At 41.0% G+C, this 12727-nt stretch overlaps 1 protein-coding gene across 3 annotated transcripts in view; it reads left to right on the forward strand.

Annotated features, from left to right (window-relative positions):
* The window catches only part of COL22A1 (collagen type XXII alpha 1 chain), a 232188-nt gene that overhangs the window by 147431 nt on the left and 72030 nt on the right, over window positions 1-12727 (forward strand). For all 3 annotated transcript variants that reach the window (XM_071803774.1, XM_065831575.2, XM_071803775.1), the window contains exon 24: window positions 5118-5171. In XM_071803774.1, the coding sequence (XP_071659875.1) occupies window positions 5118-5171 (54 nt within the window). The remainder of the gene's footprint in view (window positions 1-5117; window positions 5172-12727) is intronic.

Raw genomic sequence — 12727 nt, forward strand, 5'->3', positions numbered from 1 at the left:
AGTGAGAGATCTCTTTAGCCTTTGTGGGGGCAGCCACTTTGGTCTCAGTACTGCTGTTTGATGGGTTGTTTTTTCAGGTAGACAGAGACTTGACCCATAAATCAAGTTTAATCCATAGACAAGATTGTGGGTGTTGCATGGGAAGCTTTGCAACACTGGTGCTGTCAAAGAGTGGGCTTGAAAGAGCTGCTTGTGAGCATGGGAAGGGACAACAGGCAAAGGACAATACAGGGATGAAATACATTCCTTGGTCGGTGGTTTTCTACAGACTTTCCATTGAATTGTATGCTGTTAAATTGAGCTATAAGCACGACTTTTAGGAATCTTCTCCTTCGGAGGATGCGGTGTTTAGCCTCGTGTTAATGCCACAGTTGAAAAGGGCATTTACTTGCTTTCATGTACTTTTCCAGTCTTCAGAAAATATCACCTAAACACTTTAGCAAATAACTGTGCTCTGCTTTACCTATGAGTTAACAAGTTCTGAATTGCCCTGGTTTTAAAGCCTGCTGTGAAAAATTGTTTCTTGAATGAGATTAATAGAGCATGTTAACTGGGGAAAGGACAGTGATCTGTCAGGATCTGCAACAGGACAGAAAATGCTTCTGCTAATGGTCATTTGATTTAATATGTCATTTGATCCGTAGTGTCTTTGAAAGTTTCCCTAGACTCTGCTGTGTCTAACTAGTCAGATTTCTTCTCCTAAGGGTCATTATTAGTCACCAGGCATCTTAGGTGGATAGATTTATTTTTTTAATTAAAGACCATTATTCAATTAGTGAATACTAGAGATGAATCAAAGTCCTGGATCTACATGGAAAACCCATATGCGGGAGAGACAACAGATTAGCAGATACTACTGATTCACCATTAATACAGTTCTTGACAAAGCACAAATATAAATCCAGTCATTGATTACCATCCTATGTAAATTTGTTTGCAGAAAGCATTTATCTAGACAGACTTAGAGCAGAAATCTCCTCAAATATTTGTCTGAATCTAGGTTTAAATGACTGGATGTGAAGCGAGGGGAGGCTCTAAATCCACAACTCAGAGATGTGGTGAACCCTCTTGCACACCCCTGAACAAGAAGGCTCTCTAGCAGCGATCAGGACATCGATGCGGTCATGATACCTCAGTGTCACTGTGGCTCCAGTCTTGTCTTCTTGTAAGACTGAGCTTGTTGATTGGGTATTAGGAAAAAAATATTCACTAAAAGGGTTGTCAGGCATTGGAACAGGCTGCCCAGGGAAGGAGTTGAGTTACCATCCATGAAGGTATTTAAAAGATATATAGAAATGGCACCAAAGGACATGGTTTAGTGGTGGACTTGGCAGTGCTGGGTTTCTAGTTGAACTCGATCTTAAGGGTCTTTTTCCAACCTAAATTATTCTATGATTCTATTCTAAGAACTGCATATCTCGTCATTCTACTCTCCCTGTAAATAGGGGTAGGTGTGTAAAGTTGTACAAGTATGTGAGTAAAACGAACAGCCAGAGCAGTGGAGAGCATGGGTTTGTCTATCACTGAGCACACCTTTGGGTCGTGCCAACTAGTCATCAGTCACAAATGACCCTGCTCTGCAGGGTGACTGTACCTGGCAGGCTGGATTACAAAGGTTCTCTTCCTTTGTGGAAAGAAGATTTCAGCTGTATGAACCCAAGCTTCTGTGCTCTTCACACATGAAGCCCTGGCCCATTTTATTTAGCACAGATGTAGCCTTCTTCACTGTGGTAACAGAAATAACAAGTATAGCTGGAGACAAATTTTGGACTACTTTTCAGTATTGTTAGCAAACCTATGCAGAACAGATGAAAATCACTAGCCATCTGTTTGGCTAATTCCTCTGCTGTTTTATGCAGAGGGTGTTTCTAGACATGATGTTACAATAACTTATATCTCCTGAAAGTTTGGTTCTTGAAGTACTTTATAACTATACTACACTAATATCTTGTAATGTAAGGGACAAACTGCAATGCAAGGTTGACTTCAGGACCTTTCAAGTAGTGTGCTGCAAAGGGGCTGATGTAAAATGATTACTGTTTTGCAATGTGATTCAACCTCAGGTTTGCTTTATAGTCCTCAACCAAGATGTAAATGAAGCTGGCACATGCACAGAGCCCGTGTCCTAACACAGGACTGCAGATACGACCATTTGTTGGAGTTCTTAGAGTCCTGCAGTACTTTAGTTAACCATAATGCAACTGGCACAAACTACTAATGGAGTAAAGATGTGTTTGGAACAATTTCATATGGAAATTAATGTCTCATAACAGTCTGCTAGAAGTGAAGGATCCTGAGCTGTGCAAGGGCAGAGGCAATGTAGGCTGGTGTTAGAAATACAATGCAACAGCCACCTACACAGTGTATAGATTTCATAGAAGATGACATATTGTGCCAAACACCCTTGTGACAGTTTGGCTGACAGGTAAAGGGTCATATATTTTTGGAAGATTTCTAGAAAAAGAGGAAGCATTATATTCCTTTAACCTCAAATCACTTTTCCTGCTGTTGCTGAAGAAATAAAAGAATACATGGGATAGTACAGTTGCCAATAAAAAGGCATATTCTTTATAGAATCACAATTTGTATTATAGTACAGAAAGTGTCAGTTTAATTTCTTAAGAGGGCTACTGAAAGCTTATTTTTTTCGTTTAAATGAATTAATTGTACTAGAAATAAACCACCACCTTTTATATCACCTGTATCACAGTTCTTGGAGCAGTTGCAGAGTCTTCTACTAATGTGCGGTACAAGTATGGCTGAATAATCAAGTTGCATTAAGAAGCCCTGTCATCAGGGCTTCCAATGGCCTAAGGCTTCTTCTGGCCTTTGTATTAACGACGGCTTAAGACCATCTTACAGATTGCTTAAGATCAAGAACCAGGGCTCAGTATTGGGGCCAGTTCTGTTTAATCTCTTTATCAATGATCTGGATGAGGGGATTGAGTGCACCCTCAGTAAGTTTGCAGATGACACCAAGGTGGGTGGGAGTGTTGATCTGCTGGAGGGCAGGGAGGCCAAACAGGAGTCTGGACCAGCTGGATCAAAGGACTGAGGCCAATTGTATGAGGTTCAACAAGGCCAAGTGCTGGGTCCTCACTTGGGTCACAACAACCCCAGGCAGCGCTACAGGCTCAGGGAAGAGTGACTGGAAAGCGTCTGGGGGAAAAGGACCTGGGGGTGTTGATTGACAGCAGCTGAACATGAGCCAGTGTGTGCCCAGGTGGCCAAAAAGACCACCAGCATCCTGGCTTGTGTCAGGAATAGTGTGGCCAGCAGGACTAGAGAAGGGATTGTTTCACTGTACTTGGCACTGGTGAGGCCGCACCTCTGACAATTCACATCCGCCCTTTGATCCTGTCTTGGGGCAGGAGATAACAATTCCAACCTGAACCAGGCCACTGGGTTTTGGTCTTTTTATTAGTCAGCTGCTTCTCAGTTCCTGGCACCTGTTGTCTATATTTTGACAATAATACGCTCATATCAAGAGCACACAGTGGGAAGAAAGAAGCTTTGCTGTTCTCGTCTGTCTTGTAAGACCTTTGAGTGATAGACAATACTGTGTCTTTGATTTTACTCAAACTACCTGAAAAAGAAGGAAAACTCTGAGAGTCTCTTTCTGTCTTAGTTTTGGTGGTGGTGGGGTGTTTTTGCCCTTTTTTTTTTTTTTTTCCCCTCTTCCTGTCCTTTTTCTTCTCTGAAACTGAAGGGAATTGAAGTGCTTTGATTCTCCTCTTAAGTTTTTTGACACCTGATCTACTGAAATATTTTTTGGAAATAAACCCAACTCTTTTTCCTTGATAAACACAAAAGGTGTAGATGTCTGACATACTTCTGGAAAGCGTGCAGATCTTTGGGTAATTCAGCCTAAACACAGGGTTCTTCTGAAGTATGCCCCAAATAACCTGTATTTCAAGAACTTACCTCTTATTGAAATGATACAAGTTCGTTTAAGTGATTGAAATTTCAGAAGGAAACCAAAAGAAAACATCTAGTTATCCTATAGTAGTACTTTCCACATAGACATGAGGTATCAACTAACTAAATCCATTTTGAGTTTTATGTACCATACTGTAGTTTGGCTTTCTAAATTGGCATTGTCAAAATATTTCCATGCCCAAAGAATAATCAGTGCAAATAAAAAAAAAAAAATAAAAATCAGGAGTCTCGTAGGACAGTAAGAATAGTCTCATGTGAAAAAAAAAAGAAAAATATTTTTTGAAATAGTAACCTTTAATGAATGTTGTTCTCTATGATTGAAGCTCCAATGTACATCAGTCAGAGAGATAAGTAGTAATAATTCGCCTTTTTTCAAGTTAGTTCATGCACAAAATAATTTATGTGAATGAGAGTGAGTCGGATGTAGAAACAGCATAGAAAAAATCTACTGCAAGACCCTTTTTTTTGAGATCTAATTGCGAAGTTTGGTCAGGCTGGATGGGGCTCTGAGCAACCTGATCTGGGTGAAGATGTCCCTGCTCATGGCAGGGGTTGGACTAGATGAGCTTTGAAGGTTCCTTCCAACCCAAATTATTCTATGGTTCTGTGATTCCACAATTCCTTGATGGTAATGCCAACCTTAGTTAGAAATGCATCATGGACTCCTGTTTTCTGGCTTAGAGATAGTGAATATTTTATATTCATTACGAACCAGGGTTATTAATTATTTTCTTTCTTACTATATGAGACATTGCCAGAAACACAAGGAACACTGCTTGGCTTTGCTGGGGAGGGGTGAAGCGCTAGACTGCAGCAAGGAAAATGCCTTTCAGCATGTATCTACACGTGGTACCTCCTTTGGCTGCATCTCAGCACTGTGACTTCTCTGACCCTCCATGGGCAGCACCCAGGTGGGATTGCAAAGTGTGAGAGACGCCAAGACATGCATGAGACCAACCCTCACCTGTAGGGGCTATTCTCACCATCTGAGAGATACAGACCTGTCAAAGACGGCTGGATTTTCTCATCCAAATGGTGTCTGCTGCCTTCATTTCTAGCCAGTGTGTTTTGTGTACTCACATTAGAGTGATTTATGAGTTTTGAGGTGAAAGGCTTTGGAAAGTCAGTAGCAGTCTTTGTCCTCATTTCTAATATTTGCTCCTCTGTTGAACACACAGGGCAAAAAGGGAGAACCAGGATTCCCAGGAATCAATGGTCTGATCGGCCCTCAGGTAGGTGATGATTTCTCCATTTTCATATAATATGTAGAAAATCATATTTTGTGGCAACAGGTGGCTCGGAACAGCAATGCAGCATGCCATGACCTTGTTCTCTTCTCATCTGCACCATCTTTGAAGTTGGTATTTCTCCTTTAAGAGACAAACTAAATTATCCTGTTGTGACTGAGAGAAGTCTGCCTGTCTGGCAGCAATCACTTTCACCTTCCACAGTTTCTCAGTATCTTTAAATAGGGGCATAAAGAGGCGTTTTGTATGTGATCTCCCCACTGTTTGTGCACAGAGCAGTATCATTCTGGAGGGAAAGCAGTGATTTATGTTTTGTAATATTTAGGCCAGTGTCTCAGCTGTGTGAATTGGCAATTGCAGGTATACCTCCTGTGCTACTGTATTGAGGGAAGAAGCAGTTTAAAAGGTATTTGCTATTCAGAAAACACACTTCTTAGAGCACAAGGCTCTTTCTGTGGCTTTGATACTCACATTTCTATTTGTTATGGAGGAATAGTTGTTGGCTTATTGAGGAAGGTAGAGACAAGAACTTAAAACGAAATGTTTATTCTCCCTGTGAGGAAGAATGTCTCAAGTTAATGACCCCTTAGCTCCGTTTTTTTTTTTTTAAAGCTTTTGGCAAGATAGTGCTCCAAATTGCACCATCGGTAACATCATCAGGGCAAAATAGTGCTGTGTGTGTCAAAAATCGTCAGAGAGGATTTGGCATGACCTTGCATCAGCCTGTTCTGCCCTGTATTGTAATAGCACTGGCACTTGCCTCTGGCTTGGTTTCTTGCTAACTTCATAGCCAAATTCAGCTGACTTGATTCACTTCGTAGGGTCACCCCTTCAATAAGAACAATATCTGTGGGAATGTCCTTGAACGGGAAAGATGCAACCTCACATTAAGCTGACCACACAGGATGAAACAGAGCATTTCCTTCATTCACTTTACGATAATAAATTAAGAAACTGGGTCTTTGGCTTTGGGATTTTGTTTCAAGAACCAGTTAAGTTTTGGGCTGTAATGAAGAGCTCCCATTACCACAGCTGTTGGTGATGTATTGCAATAAATGGCACACTGCTAGACAGCAGATACGGATTTTTCATTTGTTTTGTCTGGCAAGCTATGCCCTTGTAACCACGAAACATGATCCAGAAATGGGTTTTGTGGCAGATGTTTTGTAACAGGCCGTTCACATGTCTGCGGAGGCTGTAAAGAGAGGCAATCCGGGAGCTTGTGATCCTGTGCAGGTGAGGGCCCTTGTGTCCAGCTGGGAACCTTACCCCACGAAACAACACTTGATATGAGTTAACGTGTTTTTAAGACTTTTTTCTTTTGGTAAAGTATCTAGTTTGCATGTATTTCAGCAGCAGCCTTCAAGAGGGATGAAGACAATATTTCTAATGGATTTAAAAGATTTTGGGCTGTGTGTGTTCTGTTTTCTTTGGTGTATTTTTTGTTGTTGTTGCTGTTTTGTTTTGTTCTTTTGCTTGTTTGTTTGTTTTCCATTGGATAACATTAAAAGATCCCCCCTTAAGCCTTCTGAACCATTGGGAGAGGATTTTCCTTGCTTTTGGAGGTTTTTCTTCATGAAGTATTTCTGAGATATCCTCACTATCCATCCAAACTTGCTTAGCTCAAGTTCTCTATAAATTTAAAAAATATATATGCATGTGTTAGTGATTTTATAAATGTGTCTGAGAAAATTGCTGACAAAGCATTAAGTAATTTTCCTTTCCACACAGGCTAAATAAAGTTAGCAGCATTTATGTTAATTAAAATCACGTACAGTGCTAGCCTCATTGAAGAATGCTTAAATTGACTGTTCCTCCCAGCTAACTGTAAGAATGGAAAAAAATATTGCTCCTATTTCTGCAATGGAACTCTGTTCTGGACATATTACTGCAGATTTCCATATTTCTGTTTGGAGAAAGTGCTTACATTCAGTTTGTGACAAAACTACTTTCCAGCTTAACAGCACTTTTTGTGACATTTGGTTTCTTAAGCACTCTGTCAGCATTTTTTTATCTTAATCAGACTATTTCCCTAAGAATATCCAAGAAGAAAAGTGCCTTCCTTATGCTGTAGTTGCATGGATATTCTTCCAAGTCACATATGGAAGTCTGTGTCTCCTGTTCCTGTGCTATATCCATAGCGTTGAGGGCCAACTGAGTTATGTTGGCCATATATAAGCTAGATTTGGACTCTGAAATAAGCTGCCTTTCCTCTGTTATTTTAAATTTAAGTGTTGTTTTGTTTTCTGACCTGGTTCCTCCCATCGATAGCTGTATAGGAGAAAGGTAGGAGTAGTTATAGGAGCTGTAGAAGGAACATTGTTGCTGAAAGACATAGAAAGGACCACCTGAAGTTATTGTTGGGCTTTGTAAAGAAAAATAATTGCTGCTGTCCTCAGTCTGATTGAGAAGCCACAGAAGGATGAAGAAGCTGTGCAAGGGAACCAGCCTGAGGGCTACTCTGGAGCAGAGTCAACAGATGCAGTGATGAACCGCGATCGAGATGATGTCAGTCTGACTCTCAAGGACCAATGACTGGATGTGGTCACTTTTGAGTTATCAATAATTTAAGTGTGAAATCCCAAAGCAGCAGCTAGGAGGCAACTTCTCAACTGGCCTGGGGATGTTTTCTGACAGTAGGGTAGCTCCAGTTTTGCCTCTCTCCTTGTACACACGAACTCAAACTAGATTTTTGTCCAGAAAAGATTTTTAGATTTTTTTTTTTCCTTCTAAATTAGCTGTGGTGGTGAACCAGTCCATGCACTTCTTTGCTCTGTGTTGTCCAGTCAGCACCCCCAAAAACGAACATTTATTTTCCAGTGGCCTTTAAAAACAGTGCATCTTGCGACATCATTAAGCCATGGAGTAGACACTCTGGGTCTTATTTCCCTTCTGGATATGAATGATTTTCCTGCAGCAAGGGCACAGACATCTGAACTCATAATGTGTTTATATTGTTATTATTTATTTGTACTATTTTGGTTTCCAGGAACCGTAATCATGAGCCAAACTTCTATTGCAGCAGGCTGTTCAAATGCAGACTGAAAAATGAGCATTTGTGTAAAGTGATTTCAGTTGAAATAGTTGGATGAATACCAAGCATGGGAAACAACAAGGCTGTGCATTTCTGCGTGTTCACCTGAGATCTTGTTGTTCCTGGTCTATCCCATCACCCGTTGATAGGAACAGTTCAGAGAAGGGGACGAAGGCTGTTGATGAAGCACCTTTGCAAATGTTCTTCTAGGCATTAGGAGAAAGCAGATATGCAGTTAGGTAGTTTATGCCAAGTGAGCCATGGAGGCTCAGCAGAGAGAGGAGTTGATGCCCCAGTGCTAACTGAGGGCTCAGACACCCTGAGCTGTATCCCTGAATTACCAGAGCTGGGATTCAGCCCCAAATACAAGGACTTGTTGGACTAAGGATGGGGTTGCATGTGTCTGGGCTCCTGTTCGTGAAGGTCCGCTTGATATCATCAGTGGAGCCTGAAGGTCTACTAAATCAGGTACCTACCAATGGTCCACTGACCCACTCTCTGGATTCTCCAAGCTGAGCAGGTACATACTTTCCACCTGTGAGACAGCAGAACAAGTCAAAACTCTTTGAATTTTAAGCAAAAATACCATATCTCACCCTTGCAATATATTTGGGCTGTTACTGAGGTTTGCCTTATGCTAGATAACCTGGTGGCGTAACCAAGATCAGTACAAGCTGTACCTTTTGTGGTCTTTGCTAGCAGTGATTTAATTAGTATAGACTTGTCTATAGGGCGTGAGCTCAAGCCCAGCTTTTCTTAAGTAATTCAGGAAACAAATTATATCCTCTGAAATGCACGGTATCCTTAACGTCCCTTTTATAATGCAAGTTAAATACAGTGAGATGTAAGAAAAGGACACAGGCCCCAGCTGCAAAGCTCAAATTGAATTGAAACTATGTCAGTGCTGCTTGAAATTGGAAGCTATTGCTCGGAGTTATCTTTAACAAGAGCTATACCTTTAACTAAAATAAAGAAAAAAAAGTCAGCACCAGTGCAGATCACTAATAACACTGAAATGGAAGACCATAAGGGAAGTTTTTTTGTTGTTTTTCTCATTTGCTGCACTGACTCAGTAAACCAACTTAAAACAAACACATAGGGAAATAAATCTTCCTCTATAGACAGAAGAGATCATGTCTATATCTTACACTTAAAGTAATGAAATTAAGAAAATACTACCTTTCACTGGAAGCAATAAATTCTCATGAAGAGACTGCTTTGTACAAAGTCAACTTTATTCAGTACTTTTACAGAGCTGGAAAGACAGTTCAGAGAATTTTTTTTTGAAAAAAACTTTATTTTAAAAAATAATGTTGGTACTACCATTACAATGCCACCTGGTGAAATAACTTGAGACCTCATCTGCTCATGAATTATGACACCATCACTGAAACGTGATTAAAGAGTATGCAACATAGGTGAATGCTCAGATCTGTTGACTCTTCAGGCTTTTGGTTTTTGGTGTCATCAGCACCATCCTTTTGCTATATCCTTTTATCTTTGTCCTGGTTTGTAAGGCAGGATTTAAGCAAAGAGAGCAATATGGTGACCTAATACAGCGTTACTGAAAATAATTCACAGGAATTGTGCTGGTGGATACTGTAGTGCCTGGGGTGAGAAACTTAGAGCAGATTTGAGCACCTGGTACCAGTGACCACTCAGATGCAGCAGAGGAAAAATGGAGAGTCGGAGTAGAAAGTGACACGGTGAGACACATGGACTGCTCCACAAACCTACCTGTAACGACGACATTTTTGATGGGAGAGAACCGGAAATAAAGGGGAGACAGCGCAAAGCCAACAGTAGGAGTTTGTGGGAGCTTTCCGAGAGGTGAAATTGCAGGAAGTAACTGGGTTTGAAGGAGAAACGAGCACAGACACTGATGGGGAAAAGGCTGTCGTGCAATTCGCTGTCATTATGGCAGCAGACAGGATGCTCCTGAATGTTCCAGAGGTTCATCTCATTCATAAAGCTGGCATGGTTCCTAAAAAACCCAGACCACAGTCTGTTTTGACATGGGTTAAGGGCTTATCTAAGCCTTTCTCATTGTGCAAGAGAATCCAGTCATTGGCATGGAATGATACACAGAAAATATGTCTGTGCAAGTCTTGCCTCCAGAGACAGATATCTGGAAATGCTATTAGACTTCAGTTTCCATCTTGGAATGGGATTTGTTCACCTCCCTCTAAAACACATCCATCCCTTCTTTCATGGAAAAGAGATTTAGGCTGAGCAGCCTACTGATGTAATCACAGCCAAAGGTTTTTGTTCCTTTTCAGAGCTTCCTTAGGGAGTCCAGAACCCAAATCTTAATAACTCTGCCTTTCCTTTCCCAGCTTGTCTTTCCACAAGGTACACACTAGAAGAGAACATCCTTTAGTGGGTCCTGGAGGACAGACACAGCTGGTCCTCCAATATGGAAAGTGTCAGATTTCTGTCTTGAGAAGTGTCCCTGCATTACATTGTCTAAGGAATGGAGATGGATGAAACACAAGCCAGAAAAATCCACACACTCCCCCAATGTTCAATGTTTATAATGATGTCTCACCCTACGACACACACGCACCTCTACACAGTATTTGGACTTTAATGAACATTTGGAATACTTTCGTTTCAAAACAACAGTTTGAAAATACTTTGGTTTAAACATTTTGATAAAAGAGCGATGTTTTGCATTTGTTTTTCAAACTGAGTTGGTGGAGTCCTGCTTTAGAATAAAGTTTTCATATATCAGTTTTTTTTCCTCAGCATGTAAGAAGCACACATCGGTCTTCACCAAGCCAGAAAAAGCAACACTCCATGATTAATTTTTTTTTTATAGATCAGAGCTTTAAAGGGACAACACTGGGGACTGGATTTGTGACAGGGTCTCTCATCTGTATAATTCATCAAATGATCTCTAAAAAAGGTGATGAGTAAAATTGATTACTTTAATCTGGGTTCAGTTACAAAAGGGAAGCAAAAACCCAGATGATGTTGAGATTTTGGGGTTAAACATTACAGGCTGTCCTGTTGTGGCTGTTTTATGGATTTTTTTTTTGTTGTTTTTTAAATCGCAAATAAATGCTGTCAATTTGGTCTTTTCCAAATGCTTATAAAGAATAGTCCGTGCTCTGAAGTACACTCAGAAATCAGGAGAATGGCTACAATAACAGAATCAGTGAAGCTGATTTGCTCTGGACAGTAGCAAAAGGGAGGGATCTATACAGGAAAAGTATGATGTATTTCTGCAACTTCCTCGTGATTGTGCCATTTTATTTCTCTGTGTGCCAGTCACTTTCTGTAGCTCAAGGTTGCAGAAAGCAAGAAATGCAATATGACAGTAGGTATACTGGTGCACACAGTCAGCTGAAGCATCTCCCGGGGATACTGGTGGTCATTATGTAAAACTTTCTACATCCCTCTCAGAGAGGGTTTAATCAAAAGAGCTTTCCATTAGTGGCTGTAACATTCATTGATGGAACATGTGGTGACGCTACCTGAGTAAGGCAGTCTTGGGCATGACGTCCCAGATGATGGAGAGCAATGAAACGGAGTTATTCGTGGCAAGTTAGGATAAGGATCAGTGTGCTTCTATTTCAAGATTTATGGTTCCATAAGGTTATTGTGGTCCAGAATATAGAAAGTTTAAGAGAATAATTAGAGATTGTCTTGGCTAGTGAGAATATCAAGAGTTACTAGGAGAAATGGTTGGGATGAGGAGGATGTAGGACCTTATGTTTCAGGGATTAGTCCAGTTGCTGACAGATGCTTGAGCGAGACTTTGCTTTTAGGTCAGATGGTCAGATTAACTGCTGTCTGTGCTGTGTGAGGTAACTTCCATCATACTTGGGGATTCTTTGGCTGAGGTATGGTCCTGGCTGGCATTTTTCACCTCTTGGTAGATGCTTCCTGAGGTAGGGCCATGAAACATATGTGTTTGATGGTGGGAAGTGGTTCAGTTATTGGCAGAGAGCGAGCAAAAATAGGCTATTAGGGAGGAACAAATGGAATTTGCAAAAAGTCTGCAAAGGTAAATTTTGAATTGTCTTTCCTGCACTTTTGCATAGTCCACTGTGCTGCTGAATCAGTTTGCTGGTGTTTTTCTAAAGGTACCTTTGCCTTCTTTCCTGGTACCTCACCCACTCTTCATGGAAGCCCCTTCTTGGAGCCCATACCTTCTGCAGGGCCTCTCAGCAATGACATCCTTGTAGAGGTAGAGTAGGACCAAGCAGAACTTCAAGCTACCTGGTGTCTGAGGTCACTCCATCTAGTTGTGTCCACAGTGTAGTCTTTTCTCTTGTGCTGGGCTAATTTGGACTGTTCTTTGAATGATGGAGACTTTAGTAAGTGACAGATGGTCTCAGCCAGGTGTCTCCTGATAAGAGTTCCTTATCTGCAGGACCTTCCTGCAATACAGCTGAACCAGCATTCCCAGAAGCTGGTGCGGGGCTCCCTAGGAATTATGTCAGCAGCATCAGTGCATCCCAAGACACATATTTCTGGGAATTTTTTAGTTGTGCTCACA

Source organism: Patagioenas fasciata, chromosome 2 (assembly GCF_037038585.1).
Source record: "Patagioenas fasciata isolate bPatFas1 chromosome 2, bPatFas1.hap1, whole genome shotgun sequence".
In the NCBI taxonomy this organism is placed as follows: Eukaryota; Metazoa; Chordata; class Aves; order Columbiformes; family Columbidae; genus Patagioenas; species Patagioenas fasciata.